This window comes from Streptopelia decaocto (genome assembly GCF_964273445.1).
Source record: "Streptopelia decaocto genome assembly, chromosome: 5".
NCBI lineage: Eukaryota > Metazoa > Chordata > Aves > Columbiformes > Columbidae > Streptopelia > Streptopelia decaocto.
The window spans coordinates 32704923-32730374 of record NC_138659.1 but is presented as its reverse complement, the minus strand read 5'-3'; the positions used below and the strand labels follow the sequence as shown (position 1 = coordinate 32730374).

Genomic DNA, 25452 nt, shown 5'->3' with positions numbered 1-25452 from the left:
TGTTTGAGGTTCACCAAGGCCAAGTGCTGGGTCTTGCACTGGGTCACAACAACCCCATGAACGCTGCAGGCTGGGGAAGAGCAGCTGGAAAGTGCCCCAGGAAAAGGCCCTGGGGGTGTTGGTGATAGTGGCTGAACATGAACCAGCGTGTGCCCAGGTGGCCAAGAGGCCACCAGCATCCTGGCTGGTCCCAGCACTGGTGTGGCCAGCAGGCCCAGGGCAGTGACCGTCCCTGTGCTGGGACCTGAGGAGGCCAAACCACCAATCCTGGGGCAGTTTTGGGCCCCTCATGCCAAGAAAGACCTTGAGGTGCTGGAGCAAGTGGAGAGAAGGGAACGGAGCTGGTGAGGGGCTGGAGCACAAGTGTGATGGGAGCGGCTGAGGGACCTGGGGGGTTCAGCTGGAGAACAGGAGCTGGAACCTTCTGATCTCTGAACTGCCTGAAAGGAGCTTGGAGCCAGGGGGGTCGGGCTCTGCTCCCCAGGAACAAGCACCAGGAGCAGAGGAAACGGCCTCAAGTTGCGCCAGGGGAAGTTGAGGTTGGATTTAGGAACAATTTCTTCCCCAAAGGGCTGTGGGGCATTGGAACAGGCTGCCCAGGGCAGTGCTGGAGTCACCATCCCTGGAGGGTTGGACAGACGGACATGAGGTTCTCAGGACAGGGGGCAGTGCCAGGGGTGGGTTATGGTTGGACTCCATGATCCTGAGGCTCTCTTCCAACTGAAATGATTCTATGATTCTATGATAATAAATAAAATTAATTAAATAAATAAATTTACTAGACAATGGCAGAGTGAACAAAGGTCAGAATATTTTATAATTTTGAGTCAGGATAATCCAAAGAACTAACTAATGGCCCATGTAGTCTACTACTAACTGCAGAGGAATAAATTGATGAATTCTGTTCTTTGACACTGTGAATCCCAGATTCAAGTAAAGGTAAATACATGTGTATTCATGTCCTAACTTTCCTGCCTTCCTAACCCTTCCTTACCCTACATATAACATAATAGTCCTCTAAATCAAGAAGCAAATTTTGACCTCAGATACAGACTTGTAAAACTTACTGGGTTCACTTGAGGTAGTGCACATTATCTGTGGACAGAATTTAGCCTAAAGAGGAAGAAGTAATATTCTATTTAAGATGCTTTTTTTTCTGTCAGTGTTATCTCTCCTTCTGTCTGTTCAAGATAAAACAAGTAAGGAACAGATTTTCTGAAATAAATAATAGAAGATCTTCACTGCCTAAACCCCATTTGAAATCAATGGATAGCTAAATTTAGTTTGTGTTTTTGAAATTCATCTGGATTTCCAGAAATAAAGAAAAAAAGTTAAAAAAAGCAAGAGGACTGCTTTCTCTACAGCCTGCTGCTCTTTTCCGAATTATACAGTTTGCATTACTGTATTACCTTTTAAATCATGAGACGCAAAAGAAAGCCATATGGGGAGCGGCTGAAGTCCCTGGGTTTGCTCAGCTGGAGCAGAGCAGACTGAGGGCAGAGCTCATGGGCTGCAGGTTCCTCAGCAGGAGCAGGAGGGGCAGGGCTGAGCTCTTCTCTGTGACAGTGACAGAGCCCAGGGAATGGCAGAAGATGTGCCAGGGAGGGTCAGTGGGACATGAGGAAAAGGTTCTTCACCCAGAGGTGCTGGACACTGAACAGGCTCCCCAGGGAGGTGTCAGGCCCCAACCTGACAGTGTTCAAGAAGAGACTGGACAACGTCCTCAGACACACGGGGTGACCTGTGGGGTGTCCTGTGCAGGGACAGGACCTGGACTCCATGAGCCTTGTGGGTCCCTTCCAATTCAGGACATACTATGATTTGTCTATGATTCTATGATTCTGCTCTACTCAGTGCTGGTGAGGTCACACTTGGAGTTCTGGGTCCAGGTCTGGGGTCCTTGGTACAAGAGCGACATGAACATATTAGAGAGAGTGCAATGAGAGGCCATGAAGATGATGAAGAGTCTGGATCAGATGTCTTATGAGAAAATGCCAAGACAGCTGGGACTGTTCATCCTGGAGAAGAAAAGGCTCGGGGGATCTCACCAATGTATGTAAACACCCGCAGGCAGGGTGCAAAAAGATGGAGCCAGGCTTGTTTCAGTGGTGCTCAGTGACAGAACCAGAGGCAATGGGTACAAACTGAAATCCAGGAGATTCCTCTGAACACCAGTAAACACTTTTTCATTGTGAGGATGATGGAGCACTGGAACAGGTTACCCAGAGTGTTTGTGACGTCTCCCTTCTTGGAGATACTCAAAAGCTGAGGGGTTTGCATCAAAGGTCTTTTCCTACCTCAACCATTCTGTTACTTTGTCATCAAAGAATTTTCCTAGTTTTCACATAAAAGGACTCTGGTCTGCAATTTGGGTTTGCTGGTAGTGGCAATTCCCTTGAGTGACTGTGATTAGTATAGATTAGATGACCAAACATATTCCAGTTTAGAATGTGTCATTCATTGTTTTGTGTAGGTTTCATTTCACTTGGGCTCTTCTGGCATCTTTAAACGACTCAAATCTCATTTTGGAGGACACACAGCAGTATGTTATTTATCTCACAGTAAATTTGGCTACATTTTTCATCTTTCTAGCTGCTCTCCAGCAGTACACATTTGATCACTATTAGCTCAATGGGCTTCATATAACCTCTTAATATCAGGTTATGTACTAAGTTCTCAAAGAAATTACAAGAGCTACTTTAAATTGTTTACTCTGAACCATCTGCTTATTCTTTATCATATCTTGTGGCCTCCAGACTCAGCTACTACCCTTGCAAACGAGCAGCTGTTTCCTTATGAAAAAAAAAAAACATGCTAAAGCAGTTCAACCTTTATTAACAAATTTCATTAGTTTCTTGAGGCCTTGGGCAGAATTAATGTCTGAGCAAAGTTCTCTCTGAGAACATCATTCCTAGAAGCTGTGTTCCTATCATCTAACACACGGGCTAAAAATATCACCTTGAATGGAATCAAGCAATATTTAATTTATCCTTTCTTTATGTGCATGAAACCAGTCTTTCACAGGAATTAGTAGCCTAAAAGGACAACTAGGTAGTCTAGCTGACCTGCTGTTATCACAAGCCACTAAATTTCACTGAGATTCCAGAATATGGACTCCATTTAAATTAGATTAAAGCATTGTAATCTTCACTAGCATGCCTATGTTCTGCCCTACCTTTTCAATGTGTTGCTCTTTGAATATTGCCAATTTTCCTGTACCCCTTTTGCCCTTAATAACAGGAGCAGACACGTATCCTGCTCCTCTGCCTACATCATCCTCTCAGTAAAATTCATACTTCCCTGTCAGGATAAAGCTTTGACCTAAGCACTCAAGTGTTACACTAGTTTCATACAGTAAAGAGTGTCAAAAGATTTCTCTAAAAAAATCCCTTATTTTTGCAGCATGTAGGACTTTGACAGCTTATGGTTACCGCAATGTTGAAGATGGTGTTTGTGAATATGTTGACTCTTTTGGCAACACTTAATATACAAAAGCAAATTCTAACATCCAACTCTGTCAACTACTGACTGGCAATTTAACATTTTACAGAGATTATGATCTGCTGCTCTAAAACACATGAAAGGCATGAAGGTGCATAAAAACACTGACAGGCTCTGGTTTCTGACAGCAAGGATAAGAATATGATCGTGCATTGTCTGTACCTTAATCCTGGTGTGGGTGGCTGCTGAGCACCTTCAGAAATCTGGTCACTTCATTTAAACAATTCGAATGACAGTGATTTTCTTTTAAGATTGTCTGCTCAGCAGCATCTAAAATAAATTTGTAGCGTGCTGCAACTTAATTTTTCTAAATTAAAAAGGTTACTAAAATAAATAGGGAGAAGAATGATAGGATTATTTAGACAACAGAAGATGGCGAAGGGCATGGGATGATTCTATGTTCAACAAATATTTTGAGGTATATTTTGAAAATTTATTTGAGATTGAAACTTTATTCTTTCAAACATTTGATTTAAATACAAAATACTATGAAAGGAAATAGCACATCTACAGCTAATTGGACAGAAATTTTTCTGTCACAGCTGGTCTTAGAGGTGATTCAGTGACGTGCTGAAATATGTGCTTATTGCAGGCACTTGTAGCCATTAACTTCATAGATGTTCAGCATCAGCTCAAATAGATCAGAGCCAAGGCCACCAAAGACCTTGGAGAACTTGGCCCACTGAACACAAAAACTGTTTGTGCTACCAGACGTGATGTAATGACACATCAAAAGTCATCCTGTAAATATTTTGAAATGTATCCTTCTACAGTTTGAAAAGACAAAGTTCTGTCCTCAAAATCCGGAGTTCCATTTTTCAGTAACTTCTGCATCTGCCTTACAGAGATACTTCAAAAGGTAACTTTCAGTATCCCAGCAAGTGAAAGTGGTATAAGTACAGCCAAAGTAAATTGATACAAACTTTCACGTTGATATTTGCTGAAACTGCTTTTCATTGTGCATCCATCCTCCATCATCACTTTGATTGCAAAGTATAAGCTGAAGTCAATTGCTTTTGCAAGCTATTTGTTCTTAAATCCCTGGATTCACTGGATTTGGACTTCATGTCTAATGCATTTCACAACTCCCTAATAAGTCCATTATATGCCTTGCTGTTGAGCATTGGTTACCACTTACATGTACTTACATGTACTGACTTAAAATCATCTGAAAAAATCCCCAGTTTTGAAAGGTTTGCCTAAAAATTAGATCTGAATCCTCAGTTGATATATAGTCCTACAGAGAAAGTTACCCAAGTTTTCTTGTTTGCCTCAGATTCCTTTTGAGACTTCAGAGTCCTGTTTCCCTCAGTTCAATTATATTTTTCCATTTTTTTATAATGATTGAATTAATTATGGTCCCCAAATCCCTTGTATAAAAGAATTGGATTTAAAGTGTTGAAGAAAGCAGGTTCTAATAGAGGAGATGATAAGCTTATTACTGAATTAAGTATCGGTAATACTCAATATGTGGAAGTTCAGGCATCCCATTCTTTTTGGGGGGGCAGCATTTGCATCTTATGTAATCACTTTTATGTAAAATCTACAGAAAGTAATAGGACTGATCATCTCCACCATTCCACAATGTTCAGTGAGATTTAGAGAATTATCCATTTAATAGGGCCATGAATTTATATATCTCCATCTTCTAAATGTCATAGTGGTGGAAAACCACCATGTTTTGGTGATGCACTTTCAGAACTGTCTCCCTTCTCCTTCAGTTCATATTTTCCCGTATGAAATACAAGCATACAGTAAAATGCCAACTTTGAAATAGGAAAAGTTCTTTCCACTAAACACTTCTGTTTCTCAGATCTGCAGATCTGCTGTATTAAAACTAAGCACAACAGAAGCTCAAAGCTGGTCTTGGAAAAAGTGAAGAATTAGTGTTCCCTCACTCTAGAGTTTAATCGAGACCTTAATCAGTTGAAACTCATATGCAATATTTTGGCTATTGACAACTACTAAAAGACAGAAAACAGTTCAATTCACACTTTGCATTTTGAGATCAGTGGTGGTCTTGCTGTGTAGACACCTGAGTTGTTTGAGTCATGACTTCTCAAAGTATTAACCAAACATTTGTGGTGTCACTATGTGCCTTTATAGAACAGCACTCTGTGCTGAATCCAGGCTCAGAACTGTTCTCCTGAAGATCTCTGTTCTCACAGCGAAGGTGATTTCCAACACCCAGGCTGCAAACTGTGGTAAAATCCATTAAAATCAAAACTGAAAATCACAATTGGCACTAATGAGGAAGTGCAGGTGCTCAGGGAGAAATTCTTTATACCTTCTGTTAACCCTAAAGACTGAGGGAGCTGGGTTTCTTTAGTATGGAGGAGACAGGGGTGACCTCATTAATGTTTACAGCTATATAAAAGGTGAGTGTCATGAGGATGGAGCCAGGCTCTTCTCAGTAAGACAAGGGGTAAAGGGTATAAATGGGAACAGAAGAGGTTCCACTTAAATTTAAGAGGAAACTTGTTCCTGGTGAGGGTGGCAGAGCCTGGCCCAGGCTGCCCAGGGAGGTTGTGGAGTCTCCTTCTCTGCAGACATTCCAACCCGCCTGGACACCTTCCTGTGTAACCTCATCTGGGTGTTCCTGCTCTATGGGGGGATTGCACTGGATGAGCTTTCCAGGTCCCTTCCAACCCCTCACATTCTGGGATTCTGCGATTCTGTGAATCTTTTACAGATGCGCAGTGTTGCCTTTATGATTATTGAGGCTGTAAAGAAGCTGTAAAGGAGGAGTTCTAAGATTGTTCCAAAGTCAGAGACTGGGTATGACAGTCACACAGTCAATATGTACATCCAAAGCAAGTGATCCTATTTTATCTCAAAATCTACACAAATCTCTCACTGTTTCTCAGGGAAGAGAATTTTACAGTCAATATTCTTCCGTGTAGTCTCTTAGATGCCAAACACACAGTAATATGTCTGTTGAGGTTTTTTCTTTCAGTTAATTTGAGTAACCACTAAAAAATAGCAGACATAGACAAACAAATCAGACTTCATTAATTTGCTAAAAAGATAAAAAATAAAAGCTTAAAGCGGACATAAAACAAGTCAGTTAAACAAAATGTAAAGTGAAACCTTTAAGTTAGATTTAAATAGATTAAATTTAAAGTATAAATAAAAATAAACTAAATAATGTAAATAAATTTAAATAGATTGTCCAGTGCTGAAGACAGAAATCTTAGACGTCTGGTTGACAGAATGCATTATTATGAGAGTCAATGACAAATCCAAATATTCAAGATCATGGGACAAACACACAGGAAACCTGGGGGGAAGAAGTCTGCATCATCATATAAGTCTTAGCTTTTCCATAATTTCATACACTGTTGTCTGCTGAAGCTCTAGAATCATCTTAATTACGAATTATATTAATATCTCCCTGCAGTGCATTGAAGAATGCAACTAGTACCCCTCACGTGGTTCATTCTTTCTCCTCCTCTCCATCAGACAAGCATTTCAAAATATTGCTGTGATTGTATTGTGTCAGGTTCTTCCTGATGGATGACTCCAGCGAACAACAGCATGTCTGAATTTAGTCTGTGATGTTTAACCTTTACTATTCCTCCAGTCAAAGGAATCTAATATAACTTTGGGTATCATTCCAATAAGACAGAAATTTTTGCTATTCCTCTGGTGTAATTGCCTTCTAAAAACTAGTTTAGCAAAAGTGGGCACCATGGGATTCCTTTTTATTGCCTCTCCCTATCTTCATATCAAAGTCACCTAGCTGACAAGTAAAAAGGTGATTTTTTCTAACTGCCAAGCCTGCAGATTGCCTGCATAATGTGGACATCAGCCTGGGTTCTGGCCCTTGTTACCAGCAGTGATCACAACCCTAAGATCTGAGCAATGCCCTCAATAACTCTTCTGTAAACTACAGCGATGTTATTTTAAAAAGTTTCAGACTACCTTTTAATTATCTTGTTTTTTTGTAGGGTTCCCTGTGATCCTTCTAGTATAAGATAAAAACAAACAAATTTTTAAAAATACATTCTGCATTCTAAGGTAGATGTGTTAAAACATAGTTAATGTACCAAATTTCTCATTTACACCTGTTCCAAATTACTAAAAGTGGCTAAAAGGGCAGAAAGTAACTTCAGGTTTAATTTGGGAATGTCAGTTTAAACATAGCTGTTCCTGTATGTGCACTCTGATTGGAATAAACTTCTTGCAATTATAAGGGAAGTAAAGTGTCCAGATTGACTTTCAGTCTCAATGTTGGGATTCCAAGTCTTAAATAACATTGTGAGATGACTACGTTTGATTTAGCATCACAAGCAGAATAAAATGTAGAGTCCCACATTGCCATTTGCCATGAAGGCAGTTTCCACTAGAAGTTCTCTCTTAGTGGTCCAGTGACATGTTGCTGCTCTTACAGTCACTGTGCTTCAGTGCAAATGCACGTAGCACAAGCTTAAAAATGAAACCTGGAATTAAAACTGAACACTGGAGGGTTTCTTCCATTTACAAAATCCACACATTTAACTTTGCCCTAATGAACTTTGTTTTCTCTGCTTCAGCGGGATGAGAGAACACACCTGTCAGAGCGTCCTGCCCATCTCGCTGTGCTGGGGACACGGCACGGTCGCTCGGGTCGTGCAGGTAGCACAGGCTGTCCCTCTCTTGACCAAAACAGACCGATTGTGATGCAAAGTGAGTCTCATTTGAAATCTTAATTGAATGACTCCTTGTGCAAAGTCTGAACAGACTCGCTGGCAGTTGAAGGTGCTTTTTAATCACTGAGAATAAAGACTTCAATCAATATGGTTCAAACTATTTGCCCCTGAGCAGTAGAGCGGTGGTTTTCTTTAAAACAGTGCTTACAGCTTCAGGCTCAAGGCCAAGAAAACTTAGCCCCCTGAGTTCTTAATATAATTATTGTTTTCTCTATTATCTTGCAAGGGTGTTAATTTGCCTCCCAGTAATTAACTTCCCTTTGTGGATGTCAGGAAATTTAATCAATAGCATGAACAGACACACCAAGCTGTCATCCCTTCTGTGACCAATGCTCCCCTCCCTACCTCTCCCACCCCTGCGGAGGTGTCACTGTTTTAATAAAGTGAACAGGTGGTATGTGCATAATTTCTTCAGAGAGTCAATGTTGAAATTGTTCATCTCCTACTCCAAAAATGAAGGTACGGCCAATCAGGTCCTGTCAATATAATCGCCTCTTTTTCTTAACTAAAAGCATTAAATGACTCCTGGTAAAGCAGCAGTTTTACACCACATTGCCTTCTCAGACACTTTAAACATTCTGATGACATTGTAATAAGAGGAGGAGCAGAAGGCTTGATCTAATATTATTCTACTTATGTCCACCATGTACAGGACATAATGTAATTCCCTTCAAAGCTGGTGACAAAAAACCTCATTCTTGGTGGAGTTCCAAGCTGCCTTGGCAGCTTTGGACTTTCTTTATTAAGAGGGATGTCACTCTGTGGCCTCTCTTTTCTTCTAGGGCAGCGTTGTCTGTTCTGATTCATGGCTTCTTAAATCTTCTCTTGCAACAGCTTAACAGTGGTTATTTACTTCGGTGTGTTTTCCAAGAACACTTTTCCGTTTCACTCATTGTCTTCCCTGAACTATCCTTCTGTGACGCATTATGTGTTTATTTCCCTGATCCAGTTTTCAAAGCACAGGAGATACCAGCATGACCAAGAACAAGGTAACTTCTGGGGTGACAGAGCTTATATCTAAATCTATGCATACTGCTATAGAAAGATAATAACTAACACTAGATAGAAATTTGAACATCAATGCTGCAGGAATACTTGTAAACCATGTTGACATGAAATGTGTACAAAAAAAAATCCAAAATAACCCACAGATACATTTTTGCAAAATTTTTCTTGAAAGTTTACAATGAATTCTAAGGGACATCTATTTGAAAGGTAGTGATGCAAATGTTTTTAAAAGAGTAATGAACCAAAATCAAACCCGAAAGAAAAACTGACAGGAGGAAGGGAATGTCCTTGAAATGTTGGGATTTACAGAGACAGCTGTTGGAGTCTCGCTTTTTGGTTTCTGAAAAAGGAACTTGCTGTCAAGGTCGTATTTAGATTGAGAATAAGAAACAAGCCATTTCTTGATTATAGAAAATATAAGTCTTTTCAGCTTGCACCATGGTCTAGGGAAAGATACTATCTCCTGCCTACTAAAATTTCAGAAAGAATCTATGATTTCCAGGGTGATGTTCTATTTTTGCTACTAATGTTGACTCTGCAATATTCTTCCTCTTTATATGGGCACCAAGAGAGTCTCAAGGCTTGTGAGGGGAGTATTTGTGCTTTCCTGTTCCTATAATAGGTTCACATTACTTGTGTTAACTATATATATAACACATACATAAATATACATGTCTATCTACCTAAATATACGTGACATATATGTGAAATCAGTTGCATTGTAACGTTTGCATAAGGTTTCTCAGAAACTGCATATTAAAAAAGGATCAGAGAATCTCTGCTCTTGATCAATTCCACCGTGACCTGTGCTGATACTCAGCCCGGTTCGTTCCTCCTGGCAAAGCCAAGGGTTTAGAGGAGCTATGCCTGCAGCATTCCCCACTTTAAAAAAATTGAAAATCAGCAGAAAATAAAAGCCCAAACCTGCCTCACTACTAGAATCATAAAAATTTGCTTCCCCTGAGGCTGAGAAAGCAAATAGATTAACCAGTTTCACTCGCCTGTCCAATATTAGGTGTTGAGCTTCTCTCTTCTTCCACATGCAGTGTGTATCTTCCAGAGCACACACCTTTCTTTCCCTCTATTTGTCCTTCAGAAAGTTTGAAGGGGAGTTTGTTTGCTTTGGAGAAGCAAATATTTTAATTATAGAGAGAACGGAATGATCTAGCCTTGGTGTGGGGAGGAAAATTCAGCTTTATGATCTTTTCTGTGAAGAAATAAGGTTGTTTCAAGCTGCAGTCTTGTACTTCCTTCAATTGGATTATTTTCAAACATATTTCTTGAAACACAGCTGCTACTTTGACAAATTAAGTAATGCATCATGAACAACTAAAATTCATTGCAACATAAAAACAAATATATGTTCATTTTGGTATTTTGTTTTCTCCAAGCTTTAGAATCATGGTGTGATATTTTTAAAAAACATATTTCTTTTATAAATCTCTTTAATAATATCTACACAATATTAAGGCAGCACTTTATTGAATAGCAAACATAACCAGCCATTTGAAATGTAGGTCCTATTGCTTTTCGTTCTCACAGATTACCAGCTTTGTGGTTTGAGGTTGCAATTTACAGTGCACATTGATATTTGACTTGCTGTCATATTTATTGCCCTGGTTACAATTAAAAGCATTGTTACGGGAAAGGAATGATCATACCTTGGTCACATTATTAGAGTGTAAGGTTTTTCACATACAGTACTATTATGTTTAAAGTGTGATAAACTGTTGCGGATTATGAGATCTTTCCTACCAGAACTCTTGCTCCTCACAATAATTGTAGTTACCACAGAGGACTCCAAGGAGGATGTAGTTGCATGGAACCATAAGCAAATTTATTATTATTATTTCTGATACATGGCAACAATTAAATTTGGGGTTTGTTGTCATAACCGCCCTACAAAGATACAATAGGAGACAGGCTGAAGAACTTGCAGTCTAAACAGAAAAGACATTTGAAGGGTAGCAGAGATATAGATTTATAGACAAAATATTGAGGCAGCTGTTTTGAAATAAACAGGAATAATCTTGCAACAATTGCAAAATGGTGGGTTTTGACAGAATACAGTAAAGTGCTTTGACCTTCATTCTTAAAAGATTATTCATTTTGTAATTTCTTACTTTATAACTTTCATGTTATAATACATAATTAAAGGTTGACATAAAAAGGTAATATTTCTCTTCTGTCAAGGTGAAATATTTTGTTTTATTCGAGGCAAAGTAAAGCAAGAAAACCTTGCCATGTATTTCAGAAAAATAAGGAGCATTCAGAGAATTTTAGAGAATTTCAAAAGTTTTCAGTCATATTCTAATTTTGATATGCTGAAAATCCTTTGACAAAATAGATTTTTCTATGCTCTGCACAGTTCTACTTGAGCCTTCTTTGTTGTGAAATTAATGGCTTTAGCAGCTTTCCTTAGCTTTTGTGTGAAATTAATTGGTAGTCTTCTTTCCCACTTCTAATCTATAACAAAAATAAGCTGGTATCTGTATTAAATAATAGGCCTATTTACAGCATCAGCAACTAAGGTCAGCACTGAAATGGGCATTGAGGTTACGTAAATTGGCAGAGCAGGGTTAGATGCCTGGTTTTGCTGTTGTGTGTCATCTTTTCTGTAGGTAAACTCTATGGTTAAAAAGTTGATTTATGGATGAGGGAAGAGCAATGAATGCCATTTACCTCGGTTTTAGCAAGACTCAAGACATGGAATCTGGCCATGCAACTGGATTTTTACCCATCTGTTTGTCGTTGCATCCAGACCACTGTATCTTAACTTGGATAGCGGAATACTATGGGAGACAGAGTGTAAGGTTAGTGGGCCACATATTCTGCCTGAAGACCAGTGACAAGTGGAATACAGCAAAGCTCTATTCCAGGACTTGCTCTGCTTATCTTCTTCATCAACGACCTGGAGGAGGCAGTGAAATACACTCATCAAGTTTGCAGATGATACCAAATTGAGGGAGGGAGATGGGAACCAAGCGATATGCTTAAGAACAGGGCTGCCATTCAGAGGAACCTGGACAGGCTGGAGGAATGGGACAAGAGGGACACAGTGGAGTTCAACAATGGCAAATGCAAAGCCCTGCCCTGGGCAGGCAGAGCCACAGCAGCCAACCAGGCCAGCCCTGCCTGGCTGGAAGCAGGAAAGTTCCTGAGGCCTGTTGGCACAGCATGGAGGGAAGCAAGTAGTGGCCCGAGACCACCAAGGCCACCGCATCTTGGTTGGTTAAGAACAGGGGCATGACCAGGAAGAGATAAGGAGGCTGTGCTCCAGTTTGCCAATGTCTTTCCTGTGCTGTGGAGCCCAAAGCTAGATGAAGTATCTGAATGTGGTTTAACAAGTACTGAGGGAAACTGGAGCATGGTCAGTGATGTCCCCAGAGTGGTTGGGCCTGGAGCATGCACCATGGGAGAAAAGGCCATGGGAGGAAGGCTTGGTTAGCCTTGGGCAAGGAGGCTTCAGCAGGACTCAAAGCAGGCACCCTATCTGCAGGGAGGGGATCAAAAACATGGAGCTAGGCTCTATATCACAGCAGCATGGTTAGGGTTGGAAGGAACCTCTGGAGATCATCTAGTCCAACACATCTGCTAAAGCAGGTTCACCTGGAGTAAATTGCACAGGAATGTGTCCAGGCGGTTTGAATGTCTCAGAGAAGGAGACTCCACACCCGCTCTGGGCAGCCTGGGCCAGGCTCTGGCACCTCCCAGCAAACAAGTTTCTGCTCATGTTCAGATGGAGCCTCCTGTGTTTCAGTCTGTGCCCGTTGCCCCTCACCCTGGTGTTGGGCACCGCTGAACAGAGTCTGGTCCATCCTCTGACACCCACCCTGGATATATTTATAAACAATGATTAGATCCCCTCTCAGCTTCTATCTCCAGCTGAGCAGACCCAGCTCTCTCAGTCTCTCCTCATAAGAAAGATGCTCCAAACCCCTCAGCATCTATATGGTTAGAGGCAACACGCATAAACTGAAACAAGAGAGGTTCAGACTGGATGAAAGGAGAAACTTTTTCTCCTTGAGGGCAGTTGAGTCTTGGTTACCCAGAGAGGTTTTGCTGCCTCCATCCACTACAGTTTCCAAGACCTAACCAGATCAAACCCTGAGAAACCTGGGCTGATGACAGAGATGATCTGCTTGGAGCCCAAGGTCACATCAAGCTTAAATTAACTTCTGATCCTATCATTATGGTTTAAGAAGGGAGATAGCTTAGCAAAGTAGCAGTGGTCTACAAAGAGTAGTGGTCATGTGCAAGTAATTATCATCATAAGAATGAGAAAAGATGAAATACAACGTAGAACATGAATTCACTTCAGCTAATTTTGAAACTATGAATTGCTCTCATTTGGACTAGCATGTCAGACTACATAATTTATTTTTCAGACATATACTACCACATTCTTGTTAAATACCGGTCAATTTTTGTCGATTTGCCTTGAACCCACTGTAACATTTTGTTCTAGTCAAAGCAGAGCAGTTTTTACATGAGATATTATACGCTTCTAGGCTGTGATGGAAGAATTTTAAAACCTTTAGGGTGAGTTAATGAGCTTGATAGAAAAAAGGACGTATGTACAAATGACAGATCCATAGATTTTGCAGACAATGCTGAAGTGTCACAAATGCTGTCAATCAAACTAATGAACATACATCATTTTATCCACTACAAAGTTTGCCAAAGATTTTTTATTATTATTCTTAGATAAATAGGGAAGAAAAATGTTTCATTAAAGCATCATTTAGAGAAAAGACAAAATAGTCCATTTCAGTTGCTGTCAAATGGTAGATTTTGACATGATAATATGATGTAAAAAGTGGTTTTCTCTGGCATAGTTTTACTAAGCTTCATTAAATGGAAAAACTGCTTTAGTCCAAAATCTTACTGATTTTAGAAAATACATAGACCATGCATAGGCCTATTTTCAATAATGTGTTTCAGTCAATAAAGGACTCTTAAATTGACCAGGCAAAATACTTTTTCATTTATTGTCAGGTTGCTTTTGCTCAGAAATATTATTACTTTTTCCATATTTGGATGTTGGTAAAAAAAAAAGTTTAAGTTAACTGTATAATCCACAGTTAGACAAGGTTATATATTTACTGAAACATTACATTGTAATTTCCAGTATTAAAAGTTTTGATGCCATGAGATTCAATTATTTCATTTAATTTAGCTCATCAGAATATGGCATTAAATTAAATGACAGAATAAAACATGATGGAAGGTCAGCTCCCTGGAAACAATAATTTCTAGAGGCTGAGAGAAGACGGCTGAAATTTCTTCTAGTTTACTTTGTTGTGAGACGATTTCTTTCTTAATATATCCCCGAATGGAGGTTTTTGTCAAACTGTTTTGCTTTGCCTTCTCCCAAACTGCATGTAGATTGTGCCCCCAGCTTAACTTCTTCACATGTACCTGTATGCTGTCATTCATTTCAGGCATTATACAGAGCCAACATTAAAACAAACAAACTGTATTTTTTTCTTTGTTAAAAATCCATGTCAAATTTGTTTTTTTCCTGTTTACCAGGGGACTCAAGGATTTTGACCTTCCATAAAGTACGTTACTGAGATGTGCCTAAACACAAGCTGTGGCTTAAAGGAGCTATTGTTTTATCCTCCTGCTCGTGTTATCCTGACTGCAGGCGCTGAGATTGTTCTCTGCCTTTACACAGAGCGTGTCTTCGGCTGTGAGGGGAAATCACTCTGATTCAAACCCCCACAAACTAGAAATAATATCGGTGACTATCTAATTTAAAAGAAAAATTCAGGAAGAACAGTTTGAAAGCTTAGTCATGGACTTGCTCTGTTTATCAAAAGAAAATAGAAGAAGAAAATGCAGTGATATTATGCTGCATGTTACTCTTACCGGCATTACATTATACAGTCAGATGTCAGCCTGTGGTACCACTACTAACTTGGTTTTCCAAATTCCCAAGCTGGCATAAATCTGTTGGCTTCCCAGATGTTTCCAAAGAGCCTCCAAAAGGGATCTTAGGAAACAAGCTAGCAGAAGATATTTTGATAGCCTGGGAAGGTTCCAAAAACCACTCAGCTCAGCTGAAATCATCAAACTATTTATAAAGTGAACTTTTAAAATGGACACAGAAGCGTGCCGTCATCTTCTCGGTGTGATGGTCTTGTACAGATCTTATGATTCAAAATATTAGGCACATGCGAAATATTCGTAGCAGAGAAATCCTGTTCTTTCCCAGCACAGCATAGACACCCTTTTTTCCTTGTAGCAGAACATTGTAAAATCCTTCAGTGAGGGTTACTGCATTTTTCTGGTCCGTATGCAGAATGCAAATCATTGTGTTCAGCACTGAGCCCCTCTCTGACACTGAATAACACTGAGAATCCCAATTACAAGCTAACAAGCTCTAGGCATTTCTCACAGCTTAAGTATATCTGGTATTCATTTCATTTCAGCAATAATGTTTGCTCGCATTATGATATTTTTCATTTATTTTTTGCCACTGAAATTTGTCATTTCAATCTCCAGACACCGTTAGTACAAGGAAGATTTTCCTTGCAGAAAGGGAGAAGAGAAAAACAGACATGGACAGCTATAAAATGAAAGTTAAATAAACTTAGTTGATCAACTGCTGCATGTAATGTTCTACATTTTTCCTCATTATTTGCAATTAGTTAACAATATGAAAAAAAATGGTATTGCATGTGCTACCTGTGTGAAAATAAATGCAAAAGTGCTGAAATCTTATCATTTGTGGTATCAAGTATCATGTTTTTAAAGTGTCAATTTCTATGGCCCCCAGCACTGAAATACTGGCTGTTAATCCTCGGGAATGGCTGGTATAATGTGTTGATTAGAGTGTAATAGTTTAATCATCTCTCAGTGATAGGAGTTCATGTTGTAGTTTCACAGATCATGAAATGTGTCTGTTTAAGATATGAGCGCATTATCTTATCTTTTTTTTTTTTTTTTTTCCAGAAAGCACTGTGTACCCACGCTCATTTTATCTGTCTCTCTTTTATCTGCATTGTGGTGCTCATTAGCATGATCATATAGGGCACAGGGATAGTCAAAAATGATGTTTATTACAGGGAAATAAAAGCAGCATTTTCTTATTGGAAATGTTTTTGCATTGCAAGTTAAGGAGTGTAAACCCTCCTTATCACCTCCGAACACAGCATCCGATTAGTTGGTAGCTGCAGAGCTTATTGCCATTGTACAAAGGACAGCAAATTGACAATGTTTCTTAAATAAGTTATTAAAGCAATATGAAAACTGAAAAGGCATATTCAGAGTATCTCTTTCCTCAGGGATTTGGGTTTATTTTTAGCTTAATGAAACTGAATTTAGGTAAATAAACCAGGGTCTCAGAAGAGCAGAAGAGAAATGAGAAGTTAGCAATTAAAACAGGTAGCCAGGAATGTGGCTTTTGGATCTGATCCTCCCTCTGAACTCAGTAGACCTTGGCCAGTTTCTCCAAACTGAAGATCTGCATTTTGCCAAAGGACATTTGTAACAGTTCCGTTAACCTTGTTTTCTATTCTTTTTGTTTGTTTGCTCTATTGTTTTACTACCACTTTGTTAAATTTGCAAAGACAAGTCAGACATAACTCTCCCATGGCATCTGAGCAGGTCTTGAAGGGAAGCGAGGACCGAGAAGTGTAGCATGAGGAGATTCAGGTGTAATTGTCACTTGGGCAGGGGAAAACGGAGAAATGGTTTTCCCAAAACTATAATAAGACTCACAGAGATGCTATCCTGGTGGTGCAGAATTTATCAAACACTTTAAGTCCAGTTACTAAGCTACAAGACCAGGAACTTACCCTTTTGGACTGAGGATAAGAACCAACTTCTTAGACAAAATTAGGGGAAAGCAAAGGATAAGAGGCTCTGAATACTTGATAAAATAAAGAAACAGTTCCTTTCCTCAGTCTCTTGGTTTGTACCCAGGGACAAAAGAGGGGCGTCACTGCTGTCCTCAGGGGATGACTGAGGGCAACTAATACTCAAGGAGGAAGGCGTGAGGAGAAAATGAGTAACACATTGGAAATAGCTCCCAGATGCATTATTAAAACCACTTTGTGAAATATAAAATCATCATCTTTGCCCCTTGCCTTTCATTTTTTTACCTTCCAGAAGACATCTCAATGCCTTTTGTCTTCCGGCGAATCTTAAACCATCACAGAAATGCTATGCCAAGATCTGGCTGTTCAATTGCATCGTGGCCCGGTGTCCCTCAGGATGTGGACGGGAGTCACTGTAGCTCATTTAGAAATTTCTATCCATCCATTTTCCCTTTTTTTTAAATTTATTTTTATTTATTTATTTATTTATTAAAACGTTGTTAAGAAAGCTAAACTGAAGCTAAAGCTAAAATCATAAGACGTTTTCCCCAAACAATCCTCTCCCATGAGCGATCTAAAATTATATCAGTGTTAAATATTATGATTAGCTCTAGTTTTAAGCAGGAAGCTACTTGAGTTAGTTGGAACATTGCATGCCCATAGCCTCCTAAATTGCAGACAACCCAAAAGGAGCATCTGGCAGGGTGAAAGCCAAACAGTGGAAGAAGTGACTTTACTGCAGGAACAAGCTGAAAGAAAAAATGAGTTGTGAAGGGTGGGAGGATAGCAGCAGGCAGGAAAACATACTGAGACATGGAAACAATAAAGGAAAAGGATAAACGTGCATTCAAGTGTGCTACTCATTTTCCCTTTTTCTCTTTTTTTTTTTTTTTTCCTGCAGTAATTACAACCCTTATAAAGGAAAATGTTTTTAGGTTCAAAACTTACAAATCAACTTGTAAATAATCCTACTTATTAAAATAGACTCACTTGCTAATAAAATTCCGTTAATAAGATTCAGTCTACATATATTATGTGGACTGAACTACCAGAACAAACCACCAAGCATAGAATGTTCACAACGACAGTGATCCTGTGATTTTAAAAAAGTCCTTTTTACCACTTTAGAGGCGGGGACATGAGACAAAAGGAAGTTATGAGAGACATTTTTGAAGTATCAAAGTACCGTAAAATGCTTTAAAAGGCTCCATTTCAATTCTAAATACTTTGGAAAGTCTGATCCTTAATGGCTTGTCTCAGGTGAAATAGCATTTCTTAAAGAGAGCTGGCTTGTAAAATCACTTTTACTTGCATTTGCTAAGTATTGGAATATACTCCTTTAATGACAGATTACTATCTTCTCCAAATGAATCAACAAACACCGATCTTTAAATATCTGTTTAAAGATAGTTGCAGGTAAGAAACTCTGGTTCTTATTTAATCTGTGGATTCTCCAGGTTGAGAAATAATAAGAGCACTTGTATTTCTTTTTACCATAAATTTAATAAATATATAAATACTGATTTTTGCTGGTTTTATTCTAATATTACCACTAGTTACTTTTCTACTTTGAAAGAGTTAAAATCTTCAATTCTAAAACTGCAAAAGTTCAAGTTTTAAAAAATCAGAAGATCAAGAAAAAACAAATTAAAAGTTAATTTTTCCTGTAACAATAGGCATAATTACATAATTAAAGCCTATTTTTTTTTTGCAGATGAATTCAAATTATTTATGAAAAGGCTGCCCATGAATTATTTCCTGAACACATCCACTGTAATGCATTTGTGGACAATGGATTCTAATTTTCAGCGTCGCTATGAGCAACTAGAAAACAGCATGAAGCAACTCTTCCTCAAGGCACAGAAAACTGTTCACAAGCTCTTTGGCCTCAGTAAGAGATGCCATAAACAGCCACTGATCCGCATGCCAAGGCAGAGGTAAGAAAGCCCATGAAAACCTGAGAAACTCAAACTGCTGTCTTGACACTAAAATCTCCTTAAGGGCATCGATGTGGGAAAAGAGCGCAGCATACAGTACATGTACAGTATATAATCGTTGTATATGGAGGACTTGAATAACTCCAGCTTTCAATATTGCTCCATTTGTGTTTTCCTAAATACGATGGGAAAAGTCAAAATAAAACCTGATTTGTGGCTGACTGCGTATTACGCAGTAACGTGAGCGTACAGATTCTTTCCATTTGGTCTGCTGTTTTAGAGAACTGTATTTTCAGTGGAACTTGGCCAGGTGTAACAGTGCCAAATAATTGTATACTGAACACTGAATACCTATTCTGAAGCAAGCACAGCTATTTTAAGAACTTCCCAGGTCGTTATACAGTAGATACTACATACTATTGATTTCTCATCTTATTTGTCAGATATGAATTAGATTTGAAAGGATGCCTAAGGAAAGGAAATAGAAGTGTTTTAGTCCTTCCTAGAAAAAGAGAGATCCTGAAAGCCAGTTAGTCAAATCTGTATTAACATAAAGTGGCTATAGTTTATTGCTGATCAAAAATTGGTTCATTGAAATTAGTGGAATGACACTATAGTAAATCTGAAATGAATGAGCTTTTAAGGACACTACTCTTCTGAGTGCAAGCATCATGGGCCTAATTCAGAGACTCCTGCATACAGCATATATCTCTGTCCGTCTTAAAGAAATCTAGTTTAGGTTCAGTGTTGCAGAACTGCCAGGGGTGTTCTACTCACCCCCTCGTTCAGCTCTCGCGTTCCAAGCTAAGGCTTCATCAACTTCACCTTTTGGTGACACTTAGCTAACCTGCTTTTGCTTTCAGAAGGTGACAGCTGTTAAGGCTCTCATGCTCCCCTTTTTCTACATCTTGTGCTTTGCTTTGTGATCTGCTAGTTGAAACTAAAAAAATGTATTTTTCACTTGCAGGGTCATTTTGTAATTAGAAAACATTCCTCTAAGAAAGGTTGTATAGTCACTGCGGCACTTCAACATCGTCTCCTGTGTTTCTTGGGCATGACCTTAATGACCATTCTGAAATAGAGATCATTCAACATGAAAGACTTCAGCAGGAACCCAGACCTTTTTAAAACACAAGAAACAGAATCCAACCTCCCTTTCTCTTTCTCTATCAAAATTTAAAATAAACAGGTCTTCCAAAATAACCACTGTAGGGTTCTGGGGCAATTTTGAGTTGACATGGGTAATGACAATGATAGAGCACAGATAAACTGAGACAGAAAAAAGCAAAGATCGGTTGAAATTATTAATCAAAACACCTTTCTTGTTACATGAAGGATCTTTTTTTTTTCAAATGCAAAACTTGTGAGTTCATGGTTTATTTGTTAATAATGAATTTGACTAGCTATGGGAATACTTAGCCAGTGGGATGCATTTGCTAAAAGAGAGCATTTTCCAAGGCTGGATTCCATCTGACTATCTGACATCGAGGCTTTTATGGCTGATAATCAGAGCTTTAAACAGAGAAGTAATGGAAAAAGGTCAAAAGAAGCTGGTTTAATTTCCATACCTTGTTAGAAAAAATCTGATGGACTAAGATAAAGGAATGGATAAAGGAATATCTGTGAGCAGATAAAAAGCAGAGAAGAAAGTGAGAAGAAAGAAAATACGGGTATTGATAGAGTAGTATTCAGGTACTTCTCATGATGAGAGTATATCTAAGACAAAAAAGGTGCTGAATTTTTAATACAGAACCGCTAACAGGTAATCATGGGTAATGCAGTGGACAATGAATACCTGAATAATGCAATGGACAAAATGAATTATTGCTCAGGCTGCAAAAACAGACATTTCAGCACAAAATGAGTGACTAACAGAAACAAAACCAAGTACTATAATTTCTTTTATTTAAGGGAAGACAGAAATAAAATAATAATTAAACAAAAAGAAAACAATGCAGCTTCATGGGCCAATTGATATTCTAGGCTCCAAAGAAACAAGAAGAGGGAATTGGAACAAAATGTAATCCTTTCCAAAGACTTTCTGAACAACTCCTTTAGATTAGTGTTTGGGTTCTGCTATTGATAGATAAGGGTGAATTTTATTATGGACAGAGAAATTAGATAGAGTTAATGGAGATATAAATAGTATTTTAAATTGCATTTTATGGGCACTTGCCTTTTCAGATACAGATTAAAGAGACAATGCTTCAGTTTTTAATAAAGGTCATGATGCTTGCAGTGAGTAAAAACAAAATAACTGTGCTAAGGTTTAATTTTACACTGTATTTCACAAGTCAATAGAAGATATATTGAGACTTGGTTTTCTCTTTCATGAAACTGGGAGGTATGTCCTAAAAGTTTAATATAATTCATGAAAACTTTCTATGAGACTGAGTTTTATAGAGATTTATCTATGTAATCTGCCAGAAATCATTTTATCACACTTGAAGGAGCTCCTATATACGGTCAAGGTTATAATTCTTTACTGAAAGTACCTTTTTTCTCTGGCCTCAATATTTTGTTACTGAAAATGAAAGAAATTGTTGCTTGATTTTATTTTTTTTTTAATTAGACAGAAATGCCTGCAACTTTTTCCATATTTCCTGAAGAACCAAGCCTCTTCGTAAGACCAAATGAGATTTGTATTTTAATTTTCTAATCCTTGAACCAAAATACCATTGAATCCTCTTCTAACATCATTGTTCGTAGCAGAAAAGAGTCAATTAACTTCAAAGTTAAAGAAACTACATTCCCATGCCTCCTTTTTAAACACAGTTTATATTCTTCAGCTAGAATAACATATAAATAGTTTTCTTTCAGTCTGCACTAGCAATCAGAACAATGTCTTATTTACTGCATTTTGGTGTACACTGTGGATGGGAACAGGATTACTATTTTTATTCTATTCTGTTCATTGCAAATCTTTTCAAGTTCCAGACGTTCTTCACAGATTTTAAGCTTTCTTTCATTAACATGAAACAGACCATTGTTCTTTTTTATGAAAGTTAAATCATGCCAAGATACATCAAAAGTCTGTAGATTTCCATTATAAACTGTTATGGTGCTACTAAGTGTAACTTTCAAAAGTCACCTGAATTAATTAATACACTTTCTGTAATCAGTGAGGCATTTACTGGTTGTCTGAATTCAAAGAAAAATACCAACTGGAAATTCAAAACCAACAAAGAGCACAGAAATTGGTGTGTAGATAATCTGTTCCTATGTTGTATATAGGGGTAGAACGATAAAACATTCAATTTCAATAAATAAAGAGAAAAACAAGATTAAAAAGAATGCACTCTGAAAAAGCAACTTGGTGTTCTGTGAACAGTGCTACCAGGTGAGCTACTGCCTCCATGAATTTGAGGCTCTGCTGATTCAAAAGGCTCAAGTGATTATTACTGGTGTGTTCTCACCGCGTCCACACGTCATATGCTCGCTCGTCACTTTGCTTGGCCAGATCCCACCACGTGCAGCAATTGTTATTCCACTAGATGGCCAGCTCTTGCTGCGATTTTTCCAGGGGAAGGTTGTGGAAACATAGCCAGTGGCACAATACATTTTGCTTTGCAGGAACCAGTAGGTGTTGTAAAATGTATACAGCAGGGTTGTCAAAACAGTGCTGGAAGCACAAGATGTTTTGCTTCGTAGGCATCAAGATGTGGGGTAAAACCATCTGTCTGCCCTCAGCTCCTCATGCTTATTTCTGCATTAGGACCATGAGGTGTAAGGAACAGTTGTTAATCTTTGGGAGCAGTTTGCATATGGTATCTGTAGTCCAGTATATGTACTCTGAGAAGAGGACTGACATAGTCATGAAGTTAGTTCAGGCTCTTGATTTCATCTTTCTTGGATGAGGTGAGAAAGGTGATGCCCTGTCACAGGCAGCAAAAGGCAGGCTGAGCATTGTCACTGCACATATAATCTCATGTTAACATCACCTTTGAATTGAGTCTTCTTGTTTTTCAAAGGCAAAATAAGTGGAGGGAAAAAACACGTATCATATTTACTCAATGGGGATGTCCACGTAGGACACGGCAGCTCACATATGGCAATGGGAAGAGGTAAAGCAGCAAGTAAAGCTGTGGTTATACATTCATCACTGTGTTATGGGCAGGGAAAGCTGGTTTTGTTTCTGATTTTGTTAACATGGCAGCAAGATTTATTTTCAAATGTAAAGATTCTATGCTGAGAAGCTGAAATCACAGGAACAGAGATCTGATCCTACCCGTGTTGCTGCTAGTGAAACCCCTGCCGTGAAGCAGAGCCAGGGGTGAGAAGGAACTTACATCCACCCAAATCATGGAACTAAAATGACAAAACAGGAATATCTATGCCTAAGAGCATAAAAGAAATGTAAACTCTGTTGGAAGAGAAGGAGAATCTTCACTTTCCCAGATATTTTTATATAAGGATGGCAATGATTCCCTGTAATTGGATTTAATATTCAAACACCAGTGAAAGACACTGAAGACAGGGAAAACGTTTAATTTCTTCCTTCAGAAGTGACGGTTTAGTACTTGATTTCATTCTTTTCTGTGTCATTCAAATTGGTTCCTTGGCTAATGTTACCCATTTGAGTGAACGTGCTCCGTACAGTGTATTGCTGTATGTACGAACCTTGGTTTTATGTAGTTTAAATAACTTCATAATGAAAAAGGTTCACTTGAGGACAAATTTAACCACACAATATATGATTTAATAAAGACATAAACAAAAATAACAAAAGGAGAAACAGTGTAAATGTAACAATAAAGCAGTAGAAAATATTAAATCTTCCTTGGCATAACAAAATGGAAATTTACTGCAACAAACTGCAACTGAAGATTATGAGCAACTCAAGTAAATAAGAACTTTAATTTTAAAAGATGAAGGTACAACACTTGCACACAAAAGCACGTAATCTTGAATAAAGTGTCAGTATTTGAATTTTTGAAATGACTGGATACTTAATATTACCATTTAATATACAGGGAAGGTGTCTGTTATCCCAACAGCCTAGCCAATTTTTTCAAGGATCTTATTCTGGTAATGTAAACTGAAAGTAAATACAGACAAAAGTACTTAATAACTTAAACAAATATTTTAATTAACATTAAAAAACCCTTATTTCTGAAAGGAAAACCATTCTCAGAAGCTTTATGTTTGAAGCACGTCTTTATCTTCATAAAGGACGTTTTTTTAACAAATGTACTCTGAAGCCAGTGTAGACTTAGAAGGAGTTAATCAACAGGGGCAGTGAATGGCTGCATCAAACAGAAGAACTGAAGAAAGGATTCTGGTTTTTAAAACTATAATTTATTTTGGAATTTCCCACTTTATTTTTCTTTTTTTTCTCTTCTTTCTGAATTTCACAGAGCAGAAAATTCACATGCCCTAAACTCGCAACGGGGCCTGAACACTATGGCAACACTGCAGAGAAGGGACTTGTATCTTAGATTTCTTTTCAGTCCATATGCAGAAAAAAATATTTGAGATATTTGACTTTTTTATAACAACCATAACAGACTACATCAAATACTGAGGCCTTGAAACCTGTTTTCTTCAGAATTCTTCAGAATGCAATACAGGCAAAAAAAATATATTGTAGATTGATCCCATGCTCTCAGGATGTTACACAGGATTAGTTCCTTGCAACCCAAAACTGGTTATCAGCTACTTTAGATTGTTTTGCGACAAGTATAATTGATTCATGGGCACAAAATTACTGAGGAATAAATTCTTCCACCAAGGAAGTCACAAAATTCAATATATGGAAGTTTCACAGTACATCACACAGAGATTTATCTTTTCAAAGCACATTTGTGTAATTGGATGTGAAGGAAAAAAATCTAATTATACATCACTTAGCAGACTGCTAGAATGAGGGTGAGCTATGAGTCTGAATAAAATTGTGTTACAGAAAGATCATGTAAAGACAACAAAACCTCAGCTGAATGGACTGAGTCTAATGTATATGATGTTTCTGAACAAGAGGTGCTAAACAAGCAATACTCTGGTTTTAGAAAATCTTCTCCTTTTAAGAGGTACAATGTATGATAGAGACGTTCTTAAACAAAAATAATTCTAAGAACAAACAGAAAAATGTACTTAGATTGCACATAAATTTGTACTATAAAAAATATCATAAAATTGTTTGATCTCCTTCAATTAAGACATTGCATGTAGGAGTTAGAAATATGTTTGCAAGTTTCAATGTAAAGCAACGTCTCTCCAGCGGAAACTTTGATTTGATCTAACACATCAGATGCACATCTGAACCTTGCATGTCAGAGAAAAAGCAGGTGATAAGAAGAAAGTGTGTGAGATAAAATGAAGGTCAGCTTGGCAGTGGTTGCTTTACTAAAACGAATGATGATTTCTCAAAGGAAATAAAATTATCTGCTTTGAGGTGATACCTTTAATTGGGTTGAGGATTAGAGTTATTTAAAGCTAACGTGACAAGAGATTAAAAATATGATATACAGGACTGCAAATAACAGGTCTGAT

At 38.2% G+C, this 25452-nt stretch overlaps 1 protein-coding gene across 2 annotated transcripts in view; it reads left to right on the top strand.

Annotated features, from left to right (window-relative positions):
* Positions 1 to 25452, top strand: part of BRINP3 (BMP/retinoic acid inducible neural specific 3) — a gene marked incomplete at both ends in the record, with an annotated part of 210890 nt that overhangs the window by 154298 nt on the left and 31140 nt on the right. For both annotated transcript variants that reach the window (XM_082053365.1, XM_082053366.1), the window contains one exon: positions 18741 to 18963. In XM_082053365.1, coding sequence (XP_081909491.1) covers positions 18741 to 18963 — 223 coding nt within the window. The remainder of the gene's footprint in view (positions 1 to 18740; positions 18964 to 25452) is intronic.